Source organism: Mus musculus, chromosome 1, assembly GCF_000001635.26.
Source record: "Mus musculus strain C57BL/6J chromosome 1, GRCm38.p6 C57BL/6J".
Lineage (NCBI taxonomy): Eukaryota > Metazoa > Chordata > Mammalia > Rodentia > Muridae > Mus > Mus musculus.
This window is the reverse complement of record NC_000067.6, coordinates 165,504,839-165,527,743: the sequence shown is the minus strand read 5'-3', so window position 1 is coordinate 165,527,743 and position 22,905 is coordinate 165,504,839. Positions and strand designations below refer to the sequence as shown.

Here is a 22,905-nt window from a genome sequence, read left to right as displayed (position 1 = left end):
TCAGGTTCTCTGGCGCACCCTCTCACCTGTTCAGACTAATTTCCTAAGTTCGGCGGGTCCCGGACCAAGATGGCGACCGCTGCTGCTGTGGCTTAGGCCGCCTCCCCAGCCGGGTGGGCACCTGTCCTCTGGTCCGGAAGGTGGCCGGCTGTCCCCGGCCCACGCAGGGTGCTGCCTCAGCGCCTCTGTGCTTCTGCCTGTTCCAGAAGCTGTCAGGTTCTCTGGCGCACCCTCTCACCTGTTCAGACTAATTTCCTAAGTTCGGCGGGTCCCGGACCAAGATGGCGACCGCTGCTGCTGTGGCTTAGGTCGCCTCCCCAGCCGGGCGGGCACCTGTCCTCCGGTCCGGAAGGTGGCCGGCTGTCCCCGGCCCACACAGGGTGCTGCCTCAGCCCCTCTGTGCTTCTGCCTGTTCCAGAGGCTGTCAGGTTCTCTGGCGCACCCTCTCACCTGTTCAGACTAATTTCCTAAGTTCGGCGGGTCCCGGACCAAGATGGCGACCGCTGCTGCTGTGGCTTAGGCCGCCTCCCCAGCCGGGCGGGCACCTGTCCTCCGGTCCAGACGGTGGCTGGCTGTCCCCGGCCCACAAAGGGTGCTGCCTCAGCGCCTCTGTGCTTCCGCCTGTTCCAGAAGCTGTCAGGTTCTCTGGCGCACCCTCTCACCTGTTCAGACTAATTTCCTAAGTTCGGCAGATCCCGGACCAAGATGGCGACCGCTGCTGCTGTGGCTTAGGTCGCCTCCCCAGCCGGGCGGGCACCTGTCCTCTGGTCCGGAAGGTGGCCGGCTGTCCCCGGCCCACACAGGGTGCTGCCTCAGCGCCTCTGTGCTTCTGCCTGTTCCAGAAGCTGTCAGGTTCTCTGGCGCACCCTCTCACCTGTTCAGACTAATTTCCTAAGTTCGGCGGGTCCCGGACCAAGATGGCAACCGCTGCTGCTGTGGCTTAGGCCGCCTCCCCAGCCGGGCGGGCACCTGTCCTCTGGTCCGGAAGGTGGCCGGCTGTCCCCGGCCCACACAGGGTGCTGCCTCAGCGCCTCTGTGCTTCCACCTGTTCCAGAAGCTGTCAGGTTCTCTGGCGCACCCTCTCACCTGTTCAGACTAATTTCCTAAGTTCGGCGGGTCCCGGACCAAGCCACCTTCTACTTTTAATCTGTGCTTTCTTCCCGGGAATTTGTGAACCTTTTCCCTGACCATCCTATGCTCTCCCCTTCAGCCCCTTCCCTGCTGTCTAAAGCCCCTTCGTGGGTAGTCAGTATTTTATTTTTTGTTTGTTTGTTTGTTTTCCAAGGGGGTAGGGAGGAGAGTAAAAAATTCTGTCCCAGTGGAGGGGAAGGTGCTGTCTGGGGATAGAGAGAAGCAGGGGACCCAGAGGGGTATCTTCAGTACAGTGGGGTGGTTAGATCATAAGCATCCTACTAAGTACCTGCCAGTATTCAGTAGGGAAGAGTCAAGGTGAGCCAAAAGATGATGGGCCAGAGGCAGAAGAAAAGGTGGAGTCTTAGGGGGTCAGAGTGAAGGAGGGGAGCCAGGCATAGTGGTGCTTTCTTTGGGTAGGGAGGACAGACACAGTGCCTCGTCTCTTCCACCCCTGTCTCAGCTCTGGTCCTTTTTTCTTCCCTTTCCCACAACAGAAGCCATGGCCCTGGCCATGTCCTCATGTCTCTGCATCTCTTGAATATTCCGACCCTCTACTCCCTCCTTTTGCACAGACACTCTACAGTATATAAATGGCATGGATCCAGGAGCATAAATGATGCTTTTCTGTGTGTGTCTAAGAGACGAGACATTTGTATGTTATCCAGGGTGGCCCTAAACTCCTGGGTTCCAGAGATCCTCCTTCCTCTGCCTCCTGAATATCTGGAAAGTCGTCATGCTGGGTTTAAGTTATTCTTGTTTGTTTCTTTTTTAAGACAAGGTCTCACTATGTAGCCCCTGGAATTCTTATGTAGACCAGGCTGACCACAAACTCACAGACATCCACCTGTCTCTGCCTCTTGAGTGCTGGAACTAAATCTGCATGCCATCATGTCCAGCTTTATGTGAGTTTTAAAATAAGAATAAATAATCGAGCCCTGGGACGGGGGAAGGGAAGAGGGAGGAAGCAAGGAGACATGTGTGATTTCTAACACATGGTTATTTTCCTCTCTCTTTTGTAGGAGTATATATGTGCATGTGTGGTATATAGGCGTACAGATGTGGGTGCACATGTGCTCATGGGTGTGGAGGCTAGAGGCTGACAGTAGGTATCTCTGAGACAGGATCTCTTACTAAACCCAGGCTCAGTCACTGGCTACACTTCCCAGCCAGCAAGCACCAGGGATCCACCTGTTTCCACCACACCCGTGCTAGGGTTACAGAAGTGTGCAGTCAAGCCCAGCTTTGTATGTGGGTCCTGGGGATTTGAACTTAGGTCCTCAAACTTGCACAGGAGACATTTTAGCCACTGTGCCATTTCTCTGACCTTTGACCTGAGTGATAAGTATATACCTTCATTTTGTCATAATTCACTAGAGTGCATGCTTCTCATTGCTACCCTTTTCTCTAGGCCTTGTTAGAGTTCAATAAAGAACCAAGAGCTTGTACAATATGCACAAAGCCTTGACTTAGTCTCTAGTTTCTCCCAGCTCTTTAAAAAAAAAGCCAAAATAAAAACAGAGAAAGTTTCAAATCAAGGCTCACTACCTACCCAGCAAAGGGTAGCCCTCATATCTGTTGCAGATGAGATATGCCATACCAAACATGCTAAAGAGAGAAAGAGAGAAAAGATGTTAGATTCAAAACAGAAACACTGAGGGCAAAAGTGACTTCTTAAGCCATTTTTTAAAAGATCTTTAACAAGCCTCTATTCCCTGGTTGCAGCTACCAAGAGGGGAAGAGATCAGGTCTATTTGTAACAGAGTCCAAACAACTTCTGTACTAGCTATTACTGTAGTACCTGGCACACTATTTAGCAAATAACTCTTGCACCTGAATTGGTAGACAAGAACCCTTTGGAGGGCAGAGGCGGGCAGGTGGACCCCAACAATCTTAGATGTGCTGCAGACTCACATCCTGGAGAGAGTCTATGGACTGCTCAATATCAGTCTATTTTGCTGGGCACTTGCTATGAGTCTTGCATACTTCTAAGTGGATTCACTGCTCATCTTTTTTTCTTGGCCAGTATCTTTAACTCTGACCAAAAAAAAAAAAATTATTCAGAGGTGTGACTCCTGTGATAGGACTGTAACCCAGTGGGAGAGCATTTGCCCAGCACACGTGATGGCTCAGGTTCAATCTCAAGTACTACCAAAAATAACCCACAAAACTCAACCAACCAACCAACTTAAAAACAAACAAAAAGCCTGGGAGACAAAAGTATCACCTAACATCCATTTTACAAATGAGTAAACGAAGTGCAGAAACTTGTCCAACAACCTGTGGCTAGTGTGGCAGTGTCTAAATACAGGCTGAGTGCGTGTGCCTTTTAGTGTGAATTTCACTTTGGATTGTTCTCTTCTGTTTTCTGCCTTGCTACTTTGTCATGTTCTCTAGCGGCACCTACCAAACTCTCCCGTGGTACATGCAGCTAATCGTCTAATGTAAAAGCTTGAGGGCAGAAACCAAGCCCTATTCATAGCTGCATATGTGTGTGTATGCCTTTTTCTCCATCTGGAGGGATGGCCCCGGAAAATCGTGAAGACTTCAGGCTTTGGAGCTTGTGGGGTGACTGGATGTAGTGACCCACTTCAGTACCCTACCTTTCTCCCCACCCCTTGTCACCTAGCTGGGCACTGCCTTCCTGCTGTGGCTTTAACCTTGTGAATGCTCTGGCCGATCAGATGTCAGCAAACAGGAGAAAGAGGCTTGAGAAATGCTTGTGAGTGAGCCGACTGTGTCTTGTCCTTCACATATTACTATGGCAACGTGCCTGGTGGAGGATGAGACAGGAGGAACCAAACTGATCTAGCTCTGTAAGCCCAGTTGACCCTGATGTCTCAGCTGATGCCATCTTGGATCAGCTTATAACCTGCTAACTCCTATCAACAGTGTCCCATATTTTCCTGGGGGGGGGGGATGACACCAAAACAAAACCTATTAATTGTGTTGGGATGTAGCTAAAACATGAAGGCCTAGCATGGACAGGGTGAATGGTTTGATCCATTACAACAACAACAACAACAACAACAAGTCTGTTGATGTTCGTTGTCTTGTGCCACTGAGGTTTCTGGTCGCCTGTGAGGCTGTGTTACTGTGAGTTTGAATCTTCACTCCCTGGCTTTACTAGAGAGACCCTTGGTGAGTTAGTTAATAGCATTTCAGTGTATAAAATGGGGATAGTAAAATGTTTCTACCTCCCGCAGTCAATCATAGGAATAAATAGTATATTTTGAGGTAGAGTGCATATTTAATAAGCGCTCACCAAGACATCATCACTATCCTTTCACTTAGTCAGTCACTACTTAGTGATGAGCTGTGTGTGCTAAGCAGGGCGCCGAGCCACAGGAACACAGAGTGAAGAGAAAGAGATGTCTGAATCAACTGTATGTAGCCTCTGACGATGGACTCTTTAAGACCTAGGGTCTAGTTTGTTCCTGGAGTAATAGTGGTCTATTCCCCTGTTGTTTATTCACACTCCACTCATTGGTTCAGCATTGTTGGGAGACCTATTGTGTGCCCAGCATAGGGGATATAAGAGTAAGTGCCTCCCTGTGCTCACAGTGCAGTGAGAAGTCAGTGATATGAGAATTGGGGGATACACCTTAGAGGTAGAGCATATGCTTAGCATGAATGAGGCCCTGGGATCCATCTCTAGAACCAATAACCAAAGAGTCTGGGAGAAGGCGGCCTACTGGGAGCGTGTGCTGTAGAGTTACCCAATGGTGGGAAGGGTTCCCATGTCTAGTGGGGCCTGGGGAGTGCCAGAGCCACCCCCAGTGAGAGGAAGATTCCTGAGCTGTATTTTAAAGATGGATTGGGCAGAGTAGTGAGATAAGCCATTAGACAATCCCAGTGAGGGTGTGCAGGAGGGGATGAACTTGGAAAAGCTCCCTTGTATGCTATTGCAAGGAATTTGAACATCAGTATGAAGTGATTAGAAGCTACTGGGCTTTCCTCCTTCCTTCCTTCTTTCCTTCCTTCCTTCCTTCCTTCCTTCCTTCCTTCCTTCCTTCCTTCCTTCCTTCCCCCCTCTCCTTTCTCTTTCTTTCCCTCTCTCCTTTTTTGTTTTTTCAAAACAGGGTTTTCTGTGAAACCCTGGTTGGCCTGGAACTCTCTCTGTAGACCAGGGTGGCTTAGAAGTCAGAAGTCTTCCTGCCTCTGCCTCCCGAGTGCTGGGATTAAAGGCGTGCGCCACTGCTGCCTGGCTGAACAATTTTAAGCCCAAAGGGATATCCACACATCTAAGCTGGGCTTTAGCAAAGACCCGGAACAATATCTTGTCCTCTTTGACCTCTCATGATGCTGGGCCTGCAGTTAACATAATCAGTGAGTACTGAATGGTGAGCAGATCTGCCTGTCGGTACTGAATCAGGGGACTCTCTGATCTGTTTGCACAGCTGCTGAAGGAACGCCCTTAGTCTCTCAAGCCTGGGCAAAGAATGAGCTTCTCTCTTGCTGCAATATTAGTAAGAGAGTGAAGGATGTTTAAAGCCTGGACCCAGGTCTGGGAAGATATAGATTTCAGCTTCATGAAATGGTTTTGAATCTCAAATAGGGCACCAATTGTTTGCTATCTAGCTATATATATATATATATATATATATATATATATATATATAAAACAATCAATACCCACACTCACACTTTCTCATTGAGGCCCAAACACTGATACACGGGTCCAGGATCTGCAACTCCTTTCATAACTTTCTTCGGAAGCTCCTTAAAAAAGTAGGCTGGTAGGTTGCTGCCATCGTAGGTGACAGAGTCGCAGCTCACGATGCCCGGGTAGTACATCATCATCCTGGCAGCAATGTTGACCTTCTGACCGATGACTACAACGGGTGGGGGAAGCCCAACCGGGAGGAGAAAGCCGACAGCGAAAGCTGTTAAACCCCACGTAACTGGGGGAGACTCCCCCTCCCCCCCAATTTCTTCTGCCTGGCGTGAATGGCACACGAGTTTAGCCTTCAGTTGGCCAGGGCCTATTTCAAGCAATCTTCAACAGTTAACTCAGCCAGTAGCAAGGTTTCTGTCTAATCTAGGAGACCGAGAGGGTGGTCTGTTCTGGGATTAAAAAGGCCTTAAGTGTAGTGGGGCGTTTGTAAGGGGGATAGTCACAGGCCTGAGGATGTGTGGATAAGATATAGCTGATCTTCTGTGATGAAGTGGACAAGCAGTGTGTTGGTCTAAGGGAACTGACCCTCAAAATGGTGTATGTCTACTGAATAAAAACTTCATTTGGTAATTCAGTGTGTGTGTGTGTGTGTGTGTGTGTGTGTGTGTGTGTGTGTGTGTGTGCTTTACTGGGGGAGGGGCATTGCTTTGTTTTTTGAGACAGGGTTTCTCTGTATAACAACCCAGACTGTCCTGGAACTCACTCTGTAGACCAGGCTGGCCTCGAACTTACGGAGATCCACCTGCTTCTGGAGTGCTAGGATTAAAGACACCACCATATATCTAGCTATGCTTTTGTTTTGTTTTGAGACATGGCATCCCTCTGTTGCTGAGATCCTAATGGTCCATTTCTGCTGGGTAGGCCATAGTCCCAGAGGTCCCACAGCCTCCCAGACCAGCATCACCATCAGGAGACCAAGTGTTCAAGCACAGGAGCTTATGGGAACATTTGGCCTGCAAACCACAATGGCTCCCTCAGGCTGTTTTCCAGGGCATTTCGTAATGGGGACAAAAAGTTTAACACATCAGTCCCTGTCATGACATACATTTCTCTTTGAGTCATTTCTCCTCCTCGATTTTTCTCAAATATCAGGGACGCCGAGCCCTGCAGGTTATCCTTTCAGTATAGGGATCTCAAGTAATCATCTCCTAAGAGACCGATGTACACAGCACAGTTTGGCCAGTTCTGCCCGTCTTTGTGTATTTCTTGCCCCGTTCCTTTCATTACCCCTCTGTATACCCCTGTATCTACCATCAACACCTTGAGGGGGGGGGGTAAGATGCTGGCTCCCCTGTTCCTTTTGCTGTGGCTACATTGAATAAAGGCCTTGTCTTGCTGCACAGCCGCTCACCTCTTTTCGGATTACATCATCTCAGTGAATAACCAGACCTGGTCATTGGGGATTCTGGGGCTAACAGGCCAAGGATTCTGAAAATATCTCCAATGACTTCATACTTGAAAAAATTTTATTCTTGAGAGGCAGAGGCTGGCAGATCTCTCGAGTTTGAAGCTAACCTGGCCTATAGAGTGAGTTCCAGGACAGCCAGGGCTACACAGAGAAACCCTGTATCTAAGACAACAACAAAAGCAAACAAAAGTTTGCCTTATTTATTTCATTATTTTATATGTATGAGTGTTTTGTTTGCATATATGTATGGCACCCTCAGAGGTCAGAAGGCGGCCTTCAGGTCAACCTGGATTGGAGTTACATATGGTTGTGATCCACCATGTGGGTGGTGGGGAAGTAACTTCATATTTCCTATACTCATCCATGGCACCAGAAACATACACTGCGGGCAAGTCACTGTCACACACACGGCCGGCATGGCACTGTCAGTGGCCAAAACAACATGGCTTTGCTCCACCTGGAAAGACTATAAACTCTCTGAGAACGGAGTCTCTCCTCTCTCTCTCTCTCTCTCTCTCTCTCTCTCTCTCTCTCTCTCCCTCCCACAAAGCTCTCTGTTGAAAGTCAAGTGAAACTAGGTCGGCTCTACACACCTGTGTACTCATGTCTCACAGTGTGTCCAACGATCCCACAGAAGACAATCCCACTGGCAACACCGATGGAGACAGTACTGACGCCGTGCGTAGAAAGAGATTAACAATGAGTATTTACAGAAAAGATGACGAGCTTCGAAAATGTGGCAAGGCTAGGGAAGTAGGATAGGAGTGGGAGGAGAGGCTATTTCAAATAAATAACTTTTCATGCTCAGCCTAGGACAGTTATATACACCTGAGGGATATAAAGGAAAGAATGCTTGAAGCCCAAACCAAGTCATCCACTCTTTCTCTTCGCCCCAGTTTCCTGTACCCCCATCCTCTCTGTTCCTTTAAGACAGCCCAGGAACTACTGGATAAGATCAGAGTTGACACTCACCGGATTTTGTGGACCTGGGAGCAGAAGTCAAATATATCCACGGCACTTTCCAGCGCATGAGTGATCTCATCGGGAGCCTTTTCCCCAGGGAAGCCGAAGACACAGAGGAAGGAGCAGCCCTGTAAGTGAGAGTCAGCAAATACACTTTGTACCAGCCAAAAAGGCCTAACCAAGAACTGCCACAGCGAGTTTCCCTTTCAGAATTGGGGTTCATCCTGGTGTCTGCCTGGTAGAATCTGTCAAGGTGGCTTAGGGAATGCTCACCTGTAGTTCCAGAAGTAGGAAGCAGAGGCAGGTGGGTTGCTGTGAGGTCCAGAAAAGCCTGGCCTACATAAAAAGTTCCAGGACAGCCTGGAACATATCAAGACTCTGTCTTTTAAAGAAAAGAGTCGTGCTTGGGTGTGTGCATGAGTCCATGAGTCTGTCCATGTGTGTGTATGTGTGTGCGCGCGTGTGTGTGTTTGTCTAGAGTTTGTCAGCTCTTACAGAGAATCTCGGTTTAGTTCTCAGCACACATACTGATGTTCTTACTCATCTACCATTCCAGTTCCAAGGGCTATGGCACTCCTCTTTTAACGTTTTTTGGGCACCAAGAATGCATGTGATACACAGACACATACATGTATATGAACTTATATACATAAAATAAAATTAATTAATTTTAAAAATGATAGCTCAGTAAATAGAGACAGACTCACACAGTGGAAGAAAATTGTCCTCTGACTTCTACATGCACGCCTTGGCACACATGTGCCCATGCACATATAAAATAAGATATGATTTAAAAGGTGGACTCATAGCCAGGCATTGTGTCACACACCTTTAGTCCCAGCACTCAGGAGGCAGAAGCAGGCTGAGCTCTGATTCAAGGCCAGCCTGGCCTACAGAGTGAGGTCCAGGACAGAGTTGCATGGTGAGATTCTGTATCAAGAAACACCACAATAACAAAGGGTGACCACAAGGCTTAAATTAATGAATGTAGGTAAAATGTTGAATGGAACACCTGGCATGCCGGCCATGCATGAGCTGTTACAAAGAGTGGTGTCCTACCTTAAGTATCCCATGTCGGTTCCCTCCACCTCACCAACGTCCTTGGACTCAGTGCTAACCTTACACTACGGGAACTTTCCTGTCCTGTAGTACGCACTTACCTTATCAAACATGAAGACCTTATTGATCTGGCCTCGGAAGACCTTCAAGACAGAAGTGATGTGTACACAGGCAGCTTGGATGGCTGAGCCTATGACTTCTACTTTGTCTTGCTCTTTAAACATCAAGTTCACAAACACAATTGTCACAGGGCGAAGCTCAGATAAATAGCCCCGCAGCTGCTTGTCATCGATCTGTAAGGGAGAGGGCAGCTTTCTGCAGTGTGTGCCCTGGGCAGCAGAACCCTTTTAGCACCACTCTAGCCTGTACCCAAAGTCCATACTGGGAAGAAAGCCTTCAGCAGCAACTGAAGCTATCTCAGTGTGAGGCACAAGTCACAGAGCCAACCCACAGGAAAATGAGAAGATGGTTAGAACCCATTATCCAAATCTCTTCCATTGAAGCCAACCAAGCAAACACACACACACACACACACACACACACACACTACTGGTCAATGAAGATTTATGTGGTTGCTAATTTGGCCACTATTGCTACGTTACCTGACAACCAAATCCCTAATGCCGACATGCGTTCACATTAAGTTCTACTACTGCCTCTGATTTCTTATTTTTATAGTTGGGTAGAAAAATAACCTTTTACATAACTTCACCTTGTACTTTCAGATCCTGGTGCCTTCTGGAATATTTTTAGATTCTATCCCACTATTTTCAGACAGAAGTTCAAAACCTAGCATTAGTGTTCCCATTTTACAAATTAAAGAGCAAACACGTGGAGAAGTAACACGATTTCCCCTAAGGTTATGTAAACAGAAAGTAGCAAATTAAAACCCAACTCTGGATTCCAGCATCCTGTGTAATACATGACCTCTTTTGGGTGGCGTGCATTGCTTTATTGTTTGATTTAGGTTCCTCTTCTATATGCCCACTTTGAGAAAAAAGAATTCCCAAATCATCACTGCCAGTCATCCATCTTGAATTAGGTTAAATGGAGTACTTTGCAAATCAATGGGGGATAGTCATTCTACTTTCTGTCCAAATCACACAAAGGTATCAGTTTCTCTGCTGGCAATGTGAAACATGTCTTACAGAAGAAACAGAAAGTGGTCCAGGGAATTAAGTCACGGTGCTTTCTAACTGTCTAGGCTAACCACAGGATTAAGTTCACTTAACTGTATTCTTTTCATAAAAGATGATGTGATTTATATCTAACCACTGTAATGATTTTTTTCAAATACATTTACAGGTAATTTTTAACAAAAAATTATCCCATTAAACCACATGTTCTCAGTTTGGTTGAGAAAAAAAGGACCGCAGCATCTCTGAGCACGCATGGCCTTTAAGTGCTAGGATATGGCTCGGTGAGGTCTTCGAAGCTCTGTTCTCCCCCTTCTTTCCATTCCCCACCCCAGACATACCTATTTAACAGTATTCATTATTTCTACCCACAATTCCACACCAACTCAAGAGTTTATCATACACCCCCTCCTTGTAGGCAATGATCTCAGCAGTAGCTAATGGGGGTCTCTCTATTGAGGTAGGGGAGGATGTAGGAGACTTTCTCTTGGACAACCATGGGCACTAGTAGTGAACATCAGTGAAGTACATTTAGAGGCAGTCTCATATGCTTGCACTTGAGAGTTATTGCCCTTTTAAATGACTATTAAAAACAGGATAATAATTCCAGCAACTCAAAAGGATCACAAGTCGTCTAATGCCTTCCTAGACTGAAGACTGAGTTCAAAGATACCCTGGGCAACTCAGTGATAGCCTCAAAAAATAAAAATAAAAATAGTAACTATAGATTTTGTTCGTTAAACTGGGAATTGAACATAGATCCTTGAGCACACTAAACATGGGTTCTATCATTTAACACAATCTCTTTTCCTTCCTTCCTTCCTTCCTTCCTTCCTTCCTTCCTTCCTTCCTCCCTCCCTCCCTCCCTTCCTCATTCCCTCCCTCCCTCCCTCTCCTTTCTTTCTTCCTTCCTTCCTTCCCTCCTTGCTCCCCTCCTTCCTTTGCTTGTTTCTTTCATTCTCTTTTTTTATTTGTTTTTTTGTCTGTTTTTGTCTTGAAGAGAAACATTCCTGTCCTTTCTTTCTCAGTGTGATTTAGCAAAGCTAGTGAGAGGACCCAGAGCCTCACACAGGCAAGGCAAATGCTCTACCACTGAGCCACATGCTTCCCCTAATATTTTTCTTTTTCTAGCTGGTGTTTTGTTTTGTTTTTTCAAGACAGAGTTTCTCTGTGGAGCTCTGGCTGTCCTGGAATTTGCTCGTAGACCAGGCTGGCCTCAAACATAGAGATCCACCTGCCTCTGCCTCTCAAGTGCTGGGATTAAAGGCATGTGCCACCATTGCCCAGCTTACCTCCCCTATTTTTTAGTATACTGATTTGCATAATGAATTTTGAAGTCACTTATACATGGAGAATGTGAAATGAAATTCCCAGAAAAGAAAAGCCTCAGTTAAAGATTCGTCAAGGACGATGAACTGATTGACTAGAACTTCATGGTTGTAGAGAGCTGAAATTAAAATTAAAGCTGGACCTCTAATTCCAGATCTTGTGCTATCTGTAGACCTCTTAATAGTCATCCATGGCCTACCTGTTGAGTTCTACCTAACATCGTTTCAATTGTAAGGTGAACCCCTTGGAATGTGATAATTTAACAGATCCAGTAGCTCCTTAGAAACTCCCAAACTAAGAACAACATCAGAGAACATGAGACCTATGGCACAGAGTTATCCCTCCCACACCTGACATTCCCACCAATATACATGAAAATATCTTGACTTATAACTGACTGTCTTTTGCTCTATATACCTAAAAGACTTTCCATGTTGAAACATGGTATTTGGAGCAACCAGAGTCTGTATTCTAGGGTTGTTGTCACTTCTTAAGGTAACACCTATATGGTGAGCCAACAAAAAGTATTTTTTTAAATTTACAAACATTTTACTAGCTTCTGTGTTCTGTTTATTATTTTGTCTAGCTTGCTGTTGATGAGATTCCTGCCACCTCGAAATAGAACACATTGGATTATGAAAATACCTGCTTCAAAATGATTTCCATCACGTACTTTTGTAGAGACAGCTCGAGTTCAGGATCAGACTCCAGCATGCAGGCAAGCCTTAGGAAGTCTAAGAGGGCAGAGGGAAAGGGCAGGCTTAGCAATGCTTTCGGTAGAAGTCTTCTTGTTCCTTACAGTTTCCCAGGGAGACCCCAGGACATCGATGGACAGAAAGACTTCTTATAGGTTCTAGGCTTCTCTACATTTAGTTGCAAGTGCCTTGGTATCAGAATTGAACTAAAATGCTTTGCATCCAGGGAAGATTGTTACTTGTGAATTTTATCTTGAATTTTGCACTGCAGGCTTCTTGGGTGTCTTGCTGTAGTCATATGGAAGCTTGCAGTGAACTGAATGGTTTGGGAAGAATTGAATGGAGAAGACTAGGAAGTCAAGGACAGCACTCTGATATCTCCAACAGTTAGGAAAAGGGAAGGAAACTGGCAAAAGGCACTGAGAATAGTAGTTTGGAGAATAGAAGCAAACCTAAAACAAATATTGTTAGAGCCCCAGGAAAATAGAGAGCTTGAGATCCATGGCAAGTGTGGTGCTTGTGCCTGTATCGCTAGCACTAGAGGAGCTGAGGCAGGAAGACTGCTAGGGCCTGAGTCACAAAGTTCAAGGTCAACCTAGGCAACAGGACAAGAACCCATCTTAAAACCAAAACAAAGCAAAACTAAACAACAAGAATGGCAAAAAGCCATCCTGGGGTGGTAGTATACCACTTCCCATTCCCCAGAACAGCAGTTCTAAGAACCTAGCTATCTTCTTGTCCTGGCTACCACCTCCCTCCTACCATCTTCCAAACACCATTGAGACAAAACACAGAGCATCTCCGACTCCTACTTGTCCTACTTGTCCAATGCACTGATCAGCGTGCATTGCATGTGCCTTGGAATGTGTGTGTGGGTAATTGGAGGTGGAGACTAGAGCACAAGCAATTCAAGGTCATCCTTTGATAGCGGGAGGGTCTGAGGCCAGACTGGGCTAATTGAGTCAGCCTTGGAAAATGGAACAATTAGGAAACCATCAATATTTGGACGCCGTGGCATGTAGCTCACTGGTAAAGCACTTGGTTAGTATACACAAAACCTTAGGTTGAATCGTTTACACATCAGGGAGGGAGAATGAATCTAAAGACAACCACCTAGGCAAGGCTGGGGCTGAGAGTATAGCTCTAGTATATGTAAGGTGATTACATAGCAGAATACAAGGCCCCAGAGTTTAAACAAAGCACTGTAAACAAACTAACTCAGCTAGAACTTTCAAACAACCATAAAATCCAAAGCCAGCCACTTAGAGTCAACCACCTCAGCTTTTTCCTAGGAAAAGACCACCAGAATCTAGTTAATGGTGAGGCTAGTGGATTTGACACATTCCCAGATGGGGGAAGAGGGTAGAAATTGGATGTCAGGAAAATAAGACAGGTTTGTCACAAGAATCTGAGACAGGAGGATCTCTTTGAGAATAGCCTAGCATATTCTATTTCTTAGAAATTAAAATTAAAGCTGGGCCTCTAATTCTAGTTTCAGAGGGGCAAAGGCAGGAGGATTATGAGTTTAAGGCCAGCTTAGGGTACAAATGAGACCCTGTATCCCCCCAAAATAAATGTAAAAAATAAATTTAAAATGAACTACTAAAGTGTGGGTTAACACACACCCCAAGGCATATATGTCTTAGTTAAGGTTTCCATTGCTGTGAAGAGACACCATGACCAAGGCAACTCTTATAAAGGAAAACATTTAGCTGGCTTAGAGGTTCAGAGGTCCCTCCAACAAGGCCACACCTACTTCAACAAGGCAACACCTCCTAATAGTGCCACTCCCTGGGCCAAGCATATTTGAGCCACCACATTTCACAACACCACAATATGCAGTGCATATTTATTGGTAAATAAGGAGATTCAAGAACAGACATGGCACAAGTAGATATATAGAGACACCAGAGGGTAAATAGGAGTCAAGGATGCTTTGTGTTTTATCTTGTTAGTGTTTGGAAGCAGACAGATGGGAATCAGTGGTCAGAAGAGGAGGCTAGCTAGGTACCCGGCATTGTTCTGAAGAATGGGAAATCTGTCTCCTTCATGTCAAGGTCAAGGGCCAGAGCTGTGAGGAGGAGTGCATCCACTTGTCACAGAGCCACTGACATTGGCATATGTCCCTACTGACCACTACAGAGGCAAAGGGTCTGTCTACACAAGGAGGCTACTTACTTTTGTGGTCACCAGAAGGATAATAATCCATGAAGCCCATACATTTTGTGAAAAACTCGTCAAAATTAAAGGTTGGGGGTGGTTTTAAGAAGCTAACCTAGATAAAACAGACAGTAAACTTTGTTATTCTAAGGGTTGTGTGACCTTAGGAATATCATTTCCCTGCAAACAGTATGTCTAGTACAGGACACACAGCAACTGGCTCAGAATGTACAAGTTCAAGGCTGGCCCTTGAACTTCCAGCCATCCTTATGTCTTGGCTTCTTAAGTGCTAGAATTACAGGTATGAGTCACCAAGCTCCACTTGATTATTTTTACTATTGTCGTCGTTGTTGTTATTGTTATCATTATTATTACTGTTAGTAGATGTGGTAGTGTTTGTACAAGGAATTATTTTGTTTTAAGACAGGATCTCACCGTATAGTTCCGAATGACCTAGTATTCAGAATATAGACCAGGCTGGCCTAGAACTCACAAAGATCCACTTATCTTTTCTTGCTGAGTGTTGGGGTTAAAGGAAAGTGCCATCTTTTCAGGTCTAGTAAGGTCACATCACAGATCCACAGGTGATTGAACTCAGGGCCTTATACTCTACCACCACTCTAACTATAGAATCGTTTACATGCTTGATTATTGTTGTTTGAGATAGGGTCTTGCTCAAGCTAGTCTCAAATTTATTAAGGTTAGGTTCCTAAGTGCTAAGACTATAGGTGTATGTCACCAGCATACTATGACTACGGGTTTGTAAGCTGTAATTTTGAACTGAGGCAGGTTGCAGTTGCCAGTAGTGCAGGCCTATGTGAGATGCTGAGTCAGGAAGATAAAAACATTTAAGGATTTCCTCTACTATGAAGGAAGTTCAAGGACACCCTGGGCTACTTAGTGAGGCTCTGCCTCAAAGTTGAAATTAAAAAAAAAAAAAAAAAAAAAAAAAAAGAGATTCTGGAGCTATGACTCAGTGAGACAGGTTGCAGGCCTAGCATGTGTGTGCTTCTGTCCTCCGGTACTGTCCAAAAAATAAATTCTGTTGTAATTTTAGAGGCTGAGTGGCATAGCTCAGACAGGGTATATGCTTAGCTCCTAAGTCCTAGGCTCAGCTTTTGGCTCAAAAAGAAAAGAGAAAAAAAAATAAATTTTTTCCAATTATTTTTTTAACAAGACCTTAAGGGTCAAAATGTATGCACAAAGCCACTTGTTTATGTTTTTCCACCCTGAAGGTCTTTGTTCTTTATCTCTGAACATTTCAAGTCAAATAAAACCTGAGAAAACCAGATTACTTTCTTCCTTCTTTTCTTTTCTTTTCTTTTCTTTTCTTTTCTTTTCTTTCCCTTTTCCTTTTCCTTTTCCTTTTCCTTTTCTCTCTCTCTCTCTCTCCCCCCCTCTCTCCTTTCTGCAGACTTGGATAAAGAGTTGGAAGGCATTATCCATTCAAGCATGGGCATTAGAGAGAGAGAGAGAGAGAGAGAGAGAGAGAGAGGAACACTTAGAATTCTGTCATACAATACGTTGAGTCTGGCACATCCTCTGATATTCCTGCCTTTATTTTTTTTAATATTTTTTATTACATATTTTCCTCAATTACATTTCCAATGCTATCTCAAAAGTCCCCCATACCCTCCCCCCCACTTCCCTACCCACCCATTCCCATTGTTTTGGCCCTGGCGTTCCCCTGTACTGGGGCATATACAGTTTGCGTGTCCAATGGGCCTCTCTTTCCAGTGATGGCCGACTAGGCCATCTTTTGATACATATGCAGCTAGAGTCAAGAGCTCCGGGGTACTGGTTAGTTCAGAATGTTGTTCCACCTATAGGGTTGCAGATCCCTTTAGCTCCTTGGGTACTTTCTCTAGCTCCTCCATTGGGAGCCCTGTGATCCATCCAATAGCTGACTGTGAGCATCCACTTCTGTGTTTGCTAGGCCCTGGCATAGTATCACAAGAGACAGCTACATCTGGGTCCTTTCAGCAAAATCTTGCTAGTGTATGCAATGGTGTCAGCGTTTGGAAGCTGATTATGGGGTGGATCCCTGGATATGGCAGTCTCTAGATGGTCCATCCTTTCGTCTCAGCTCCAAACTTTGTCTCTGTAACTCCTTCCATGGGTGTTTTGTTCCCATTTCTAAGGAGGAGCATAGTGTCCACACTTCAGTCTTCATTCTTCTTGAGTTTCATGCGTTTAGCACATTGTATCTTATATCTTGGGTATCCTAGGTTTTGGGCTAATATCCACTTAAAGATGCAGAAATTTAGTCCACCAGTGAGGAAGTAACAGGCAAAAACAGATGGGGGTATGTCTGGCAAATAGCTGACAGTCCACTCATGAGTGTTAGGCGGTTGCTGGTAGAGAAAACAAGTGCTACCATTCACAGGGCACACAATGAAATCCCAGCAGTCGGGAGGTGGAGACAGGAGGATCAGTAATTTAAGGGCAATGAGTTCAGGGTTAGCTTGGCCTACATGAGACCCCTGACTCAATAAAAACCAATCAAACCAACAAACAAACAAACAAATGAGGATCAGATATTACAACTCCCAGCTGTCCCTAGGTCACCCTATAGCTTCATTTACCCTCAGTGGAGGGTTGGGAGGAACATTTCTTTCTTGGGCTCAGCAGCCCTGGCTCCTCCCACAGGCCATGTCCTTAGGCTAACCCTGACTCTGGAGACAGCCTGCTGGCACACACTGGCAGCAGACAGTGCACTCTCACCTTAACTGCTCTCTGATCTGGAATCCTCTCAATTTCAATCATGCTCCGATCACAGAGCTGCCAGCAGTTTGGTGACAAAATAACGTCGTTCATCTGAGCCATGTTCTGAGCAAGGCGGACATCATCCACCGCCTGGCCAATCACCAGGAAGTAGTTCCGTGTTTCATCCCCAAAGACCAACATGGTGATGTGGCCAGCAGCCAGCCCTGAAGGAAGCAAGCAATGGGTTTGCACAACACATTCTGGGTTATTTCCCAGAAGTACTGGGTCTTGGAAAAATCAGATGTGGCTACACAACCTCTAAGCAAAATCTCACTTTCAAAACTTTACATAGAAATCAGAAACGCCTCTACGGGGTCCCAGCCGTCCCAGAGGCTCCATCTTTTAAAGCTAGAGAGCACAATTCCTCATTTTCACCTTTTGGGGATGGGAGATGTTTTGAGACAGGGTGTTTCTGTACAGCCCTGACTGTCCTGGAACTCATTCAGTAGTCCAGGCTGGCCTGGAACTAACAGAGATCTATCTGCCTCCTGAGTGCTGGAATTAAAGTCATGGGCTTCCATGCCTGGCTTCCTCTAATTTGTTTTCAAATTGAGAAATGAAGTTTTGGTAACTGAATAATAGTACAGAGATGCTGTAAGATATGACATGCATATGAAAATTGTATATACATATGTATATATACACACACACACACACACACATGCATATACATACAAAAAGTATAAGTTTGTTTTCCATCTTTGATAGTTGTGCCGATTCTGTTTGTGACTGTAGTCTTGGCTGGGCCTCAAACTCCCACCAATTTTCCAGCCTTACTCTTCCAAGTGCTGACATTATAGGAGTTCATTCCCACCCCCACCCTACTAACACCCCCTCCCTTTGCAGCCAACTATGCTCATTTGTCCATATATATATTTGACAAATATATATATTACCAGGAAGACAACATGGACAAATATATAATATATATATATATATTTGTTTCCATCTACGTAGCTTACTATAGAGAAAGAGGAAAGATGACAAAGCAAACCTCTTTACTATCCCCCCTCACAATGCACATAATGGTTTGGGTTACTATCATCCTTTTTTTTTTTTTTTTTTTTTTTTGACAGGGTTTCACGTAGCCCAGGCTGGCCTCTGATTCAGTAAGTAGCAGAGCCTGACCTTGAACTTCATCTACTACTGCTTTTTTACCTTCCACCCGCTGAGATTACAGACATGTGCCACCAGGCCCAGACTGGATTATTTTTATTCCAAGAAGTATACAACATTAGTTTCTCTGAGTGACGTTGGGAAAAAAAAATGCCGTGGGGTATTCACCAGAGAAGACTGCTCGAACATGGATTTAAGGCACCAGAAAGTCTTTATTAGCTGGCCAGCAACTACACTGGGTGTTCAGAATCCCAGTGTAGCCCTGAGCCTTTCTCAGGATGCGCTTCTAAGCACAACTAACATGTTCTGGGTTGACACACTTCAGTTAACAAGAACAGTTAGCCGGAAGCAGAACTACAGAAGCTAAAAAATAAGGTTAGGACATTTAGAGACTTTCCCAGAACTATATGGACTTCGATGGATTAGGTCTTTGTTTTAGTTTTGGCAGGTGGTGCTGTGTACATGCCAAGTTTTACAGCCAGAATGGGACTTCCATCATGCTAAAGCCTTGGGGCCTACTTAAGTTTGGTGCCCTATAATAAAAATAAAAATAAAAATAAAAACAAACAAAAAAAACCACCTCACATTCACTGTTGTATTGACTATAAAGAATATATTTATTTGGAAAATTTGAAAATCATCATAAAAAGATAGATTATCTAAGACAACAGTTAAAGAGAAACAATCAATTGGATATCCTATCATCATAGGTTCTGATCCCATGATCCTATGATGATCCCATTAGTTCTGATATTTGTGATTTGTAAAAAAAAATTATTATCATTTGTGTGAGTGTGTGTGTGTGTGTGTGTGTGTGAGAGAGAGAGAGAGAGAGAGAGAGAGAGGGAGGGAGGGAGGGAGGGAGAGGGAGAGGGAGAGAGAGAGAGAGAGAGAGAGAGAGAGAGAGAGAGAGAGAGAGCCACACCATAGTCCATGTACAGTGAGGTCAGAGGACAACTTTGTAGAATTTGTTCTCTTCCACTTTTACGTAGAATATTTCTACTGACTCAGCCATCTTGCTGGTCTCCATGTTTGAGATTTCTACACCCATACATGTCAGTCTCCAGCAGCACTGCCCACAGCTCTAGCTGTTACCATCCACACCTCTCAGAATTGTGTTTCTCATGGGTACCACGTTCCCTAAATTCTGGTGCCATGATGAAATGAGAACAACAGAAAGCATGAAAAGTCTTTGTGCAGTACGGAGCTGAGTGTGGCTGTTATTGTGTTGGGAGAACACCCTCAACAAGCCCAGTTATAGACACTGAGCTATGCTGCAGGCACAGCTTGTTTAATTGTTTATCATTCCTTTTTACAAAAAGATTGTTTTATTCAAAAGAGGGTTCTGCCTACAATTATGTATGTAAACTGTGTGCATACCTGGTGCTGTTGGTGGTCAGAGGGGGACATTGGATTTTCTGGAACTGATGTTTTAGATGGTTGTGAGGTGCCTGGTGGGTGGTGAGAACTGAAACTGGGTCCTATGCAAGAGCCACCAATACTTTTAACCAAATAAGCTACTTCTCCAGCCTCTGTATAGTATTCTTATGAAGTAACAGATAACCAGTCTTATGGCATTGCTGAATCTGTGGAATGGCAAATGACTTTCTATTGTACTTAATGCTATACAACCTTGACAAGCAACAAGATATAACAGTGACAGCAATTCCTTTATTCAGGTCTTGTTCTGTGCCACACACCAGACAAACCTTATGTGGCTTGGGCTATCAGCAAACTCTATACAGAGATGAGGATAATCTCTTCCTCCTTGTTATTATTGATACAAGACCTCATATAGTCCAGGATGGCCTTGAACTTGTGAAATAGTCAAGGGAACTTTGAACTTCTTATCCTCCTGCTTCTACCACCCAAATGTTAAGATTAAAGGCATGTACCATCATGCCTGGTTTATAAAGCACCAGGAACAGAACTCAGGAAATTGCACATCATTGTACTATTGCAACGGAGCTACACACCTGGTAATCTTATACTTCTCCTCCTCCTGCCTCCTCTTTCTGAGTGCTAAGGTTATAAGCATTTCCACCATACCTGGTTCATGTGGTTCTTGAAATCCAAGGCACTCTGCATGGTAGGCAAGCACTCTGAAAAATGAGTTATATTTCTAAGCCCAGAAGTAGTCATTTCTTGAGACAAGGTTCCCTGTATAGCCTGGGCTGTCCTCAAGCTCACAATAGTTTCCTGTATGCCTTGAGTGATATGACTATAGGCATCTATAGGCATGTGTCCTACCACATCTAGTATACCTTACTTTTATAATAGCCTACTTTATAGACATCATGATCATCTCCAGTTCTCTCAAACGGTCAGTGAATGAGCAAAAAATTGTATTCTGGCTAGCAAAGTTCCAAAGCATCATGGTAGGGCCAGGCCAGCATGTTCTTAGGCATGAGGACCCAGACCCCAACTACTGTAGCATCTGTTCTTTCACAAATCTTTTGTGTATTTTTTGAGACTGTCTCGTTATGTCACCCTGGCTGGCCTCAAACTCTCAGCGATCCTCCTGCCTCAGGCTCCTGGGAGTTGAGATTACATGCATACACCATCATGATCCGCTCTGGATCCTTACCTATCTTAACTCGAATGTCCAGGCCTTCTTCAGCCTCCTTGGCTTCAAACAAGCCATGGATCTCCAGGCTGCACTTAATCACCACCGTGATGATGTTCTTCAGTTGCTTTCGTTCCACTTTCCACAGGGCCAGCAAGGCATCACCTTTAAGAGAGACATTCTGGGGACTTTAGCCCTACCCTGGAGATCGGGGTGTTTTGCATGAACATTGCACAAGCTTGTGCTGCTTCAAACATTTCTCAACCCATTCCCTGACCACGACTCCCCGAGGTGCCTCCTTTGTGACAGGGCAGGCTACTCGGTTCTTCCTTTCTACCCTTCCCATCTCAGATAGCTTCCATACCTGCAAATTTTAGGATGTCTCCTCCAAAAATCAGCACTTCTAAAAAAAGAAGAAGAAGAAGAAATAAAGAAAAGTTAAGTCAGACTGATTCTTTAGCGAACATTACTCATTGGTAAAGTAGAAGCAGGCTTGGTAGCATGGTTGCACACGCCTGTAGTCCTGGGACTTGGAAAGCTGAGACAGAAGGATTAATTACTGTGAGTTTGAGGCCAGATTGGGCTACATAGATAAATCCTAGACCCTGTCTTGGGGCAGGGGGTGGGGGTGGGGAGGAGAGGAAGAAAGAGGAGAAAAAGAGGATGGAGGAGGAAGAAGAGGAGAAGAAACGGGATAGTAAGAATAGCAATTTAGAAAATACACGTCTATCAAACATAACATTTCATTACTTCTGTGTAGGCCAGTGAAGTAAATCTGTGTTCTAGGAAAACAAATAAATAAACAAAACAAAAATCAAACAAGCCAGGAAACAGGAGGGCAGAGTTCCCAAGACCCAAGGATGCTTGCCTTCTTCCCAGTGTACAAGAATGCTCTCTATAGGCCAGCTTTTCTGTTGCATTCTGGAATAGTACTCTACCACTATGCTTTTGGGATGGGGGTTGAAACAGTCTCACAACTTAAGACTAGTTGGAAGTCACTCTGTAACTTAAGTAACTTTGTTTATGTTCTTTCTGCCTCTGTTTCCTAAGTCTTAGGGGGTCATAGATTTTATTTCTACATTATAGAGCGTTAGCCTAGGGTTAGAGAGATTGCTAAATGGTTAAGAGCTCTGGCTGAGCCTGGTGGTGGTGGTGCATGCCTTTGATCTCAGCACTCAGGAAGCAGGGACAAGTAGATCTCTGTGAGGTGGAGGCCAGACTAATTTACAGAGTGAGTTCCAGGACAGCTAGGGCTACACAGAGAAATCCTGTCTCAAAATAACCAACAAAATAAACAAACAAACAAACCCCAAGCAAACAAAAATTCTGGCTGATTTCCCGGAGGACCAGGTTTGATTCCCAGCATCCATGTGACAGCTCACAGCCATCTATATAACTGCAGATCCAGGGAATCTGATACCTTCTTTTGTCTTCTGTGTACACCAGGCATGCATCTGTGCACACACAAATATGCAGGCACAACACCCATACACAGAATAAATATTAATAAATAAAACTTTAAAGAACATCAATGGTGGCTCATTTCTATAATCTCAGTATTGGTAGGCTAAGGCAAGAAGATTTTTTTAAAACACTTCAAGGTCATATTTATATAAGTTCCAAGCCAGCCTGGGCTATAAACTCAGGTCTTTAACACAAAACATTCTTTCTCTCATGTAGTCCTACTGATAAGGCTTAATCATATTCTTTAACTGTATTGTAGCATATTAAAAGTGCTGGTGACCATCTTGGTTAGCTTTTTCTTGTTGCAATAAACCCCATCCATATTTGTGAGAGGAAAGAGCTTGGTTTAGCTTGTATCTGTCAGTTCATTATGAAGGGAGTTCAGGGCAAGAGTGAAGCAGGAACGTGGAGGCAGACATTTAAGTAGAGAGCAT

The 22,905-nt window shown here is 44.7% G+C and overlaps 1 protein-coding gene across 5 annotated transcripts in view; it reads right to left on the bottom strand.

Moving 5' to 3' along the window:
* Positions 1-22,905, bottom strand: part of Adcy10 (adenylate cyclase 10) — a 93,261-nt gene that overhangs the window by 49,035 nt on the left and 21,321 nt on the right. For 4 of the 5 annotated variants that reach the window (XM_017321056.2, NM_173029.3, XM_017321060.2 and 1 more), the window contains exons 4-13: positions 21,372-21,410; positions 21,029-21,172; positions 17,284-17,489; positions 14,578-14,674; positions 12,350-12,438; positions 9,341-9,532; positions 8,190-8,308; positions 7,811-7,887; positions 5,777-5,966; positions 2,684-2,739 (exon numbers count right to left, since the gene is read on the bottom strand). In XM_017321056.2, coding sequence (XP_017176545.1) covers positions 2,684-2,739; positions 5,777-5,966; positions 7,811-7,887; positions 8,190-8,308; positions 9,341-9,532; positions 12,350-12,438; positions 14,578-14,674; positions 17,284-17,489; positions 21,029-21,172; positions 21,372-21,410 — 1,209 coding nt within the window. The remainder of the gene's footprint in view (positions 1-2,683; positions 2,740-5,776; positions 5,967-7,810; positions 7,888-8,189; positions 8,309-9,340; positions 9,533-12,349; positions 12,439-14,577; positions 14,675-17,283; positions 17,490-21,028; positions 21,173-21,371; positions 21,411-22,905) is intronic. The other variant, NM_001357427.1, reaches the window with a different exon arrangement.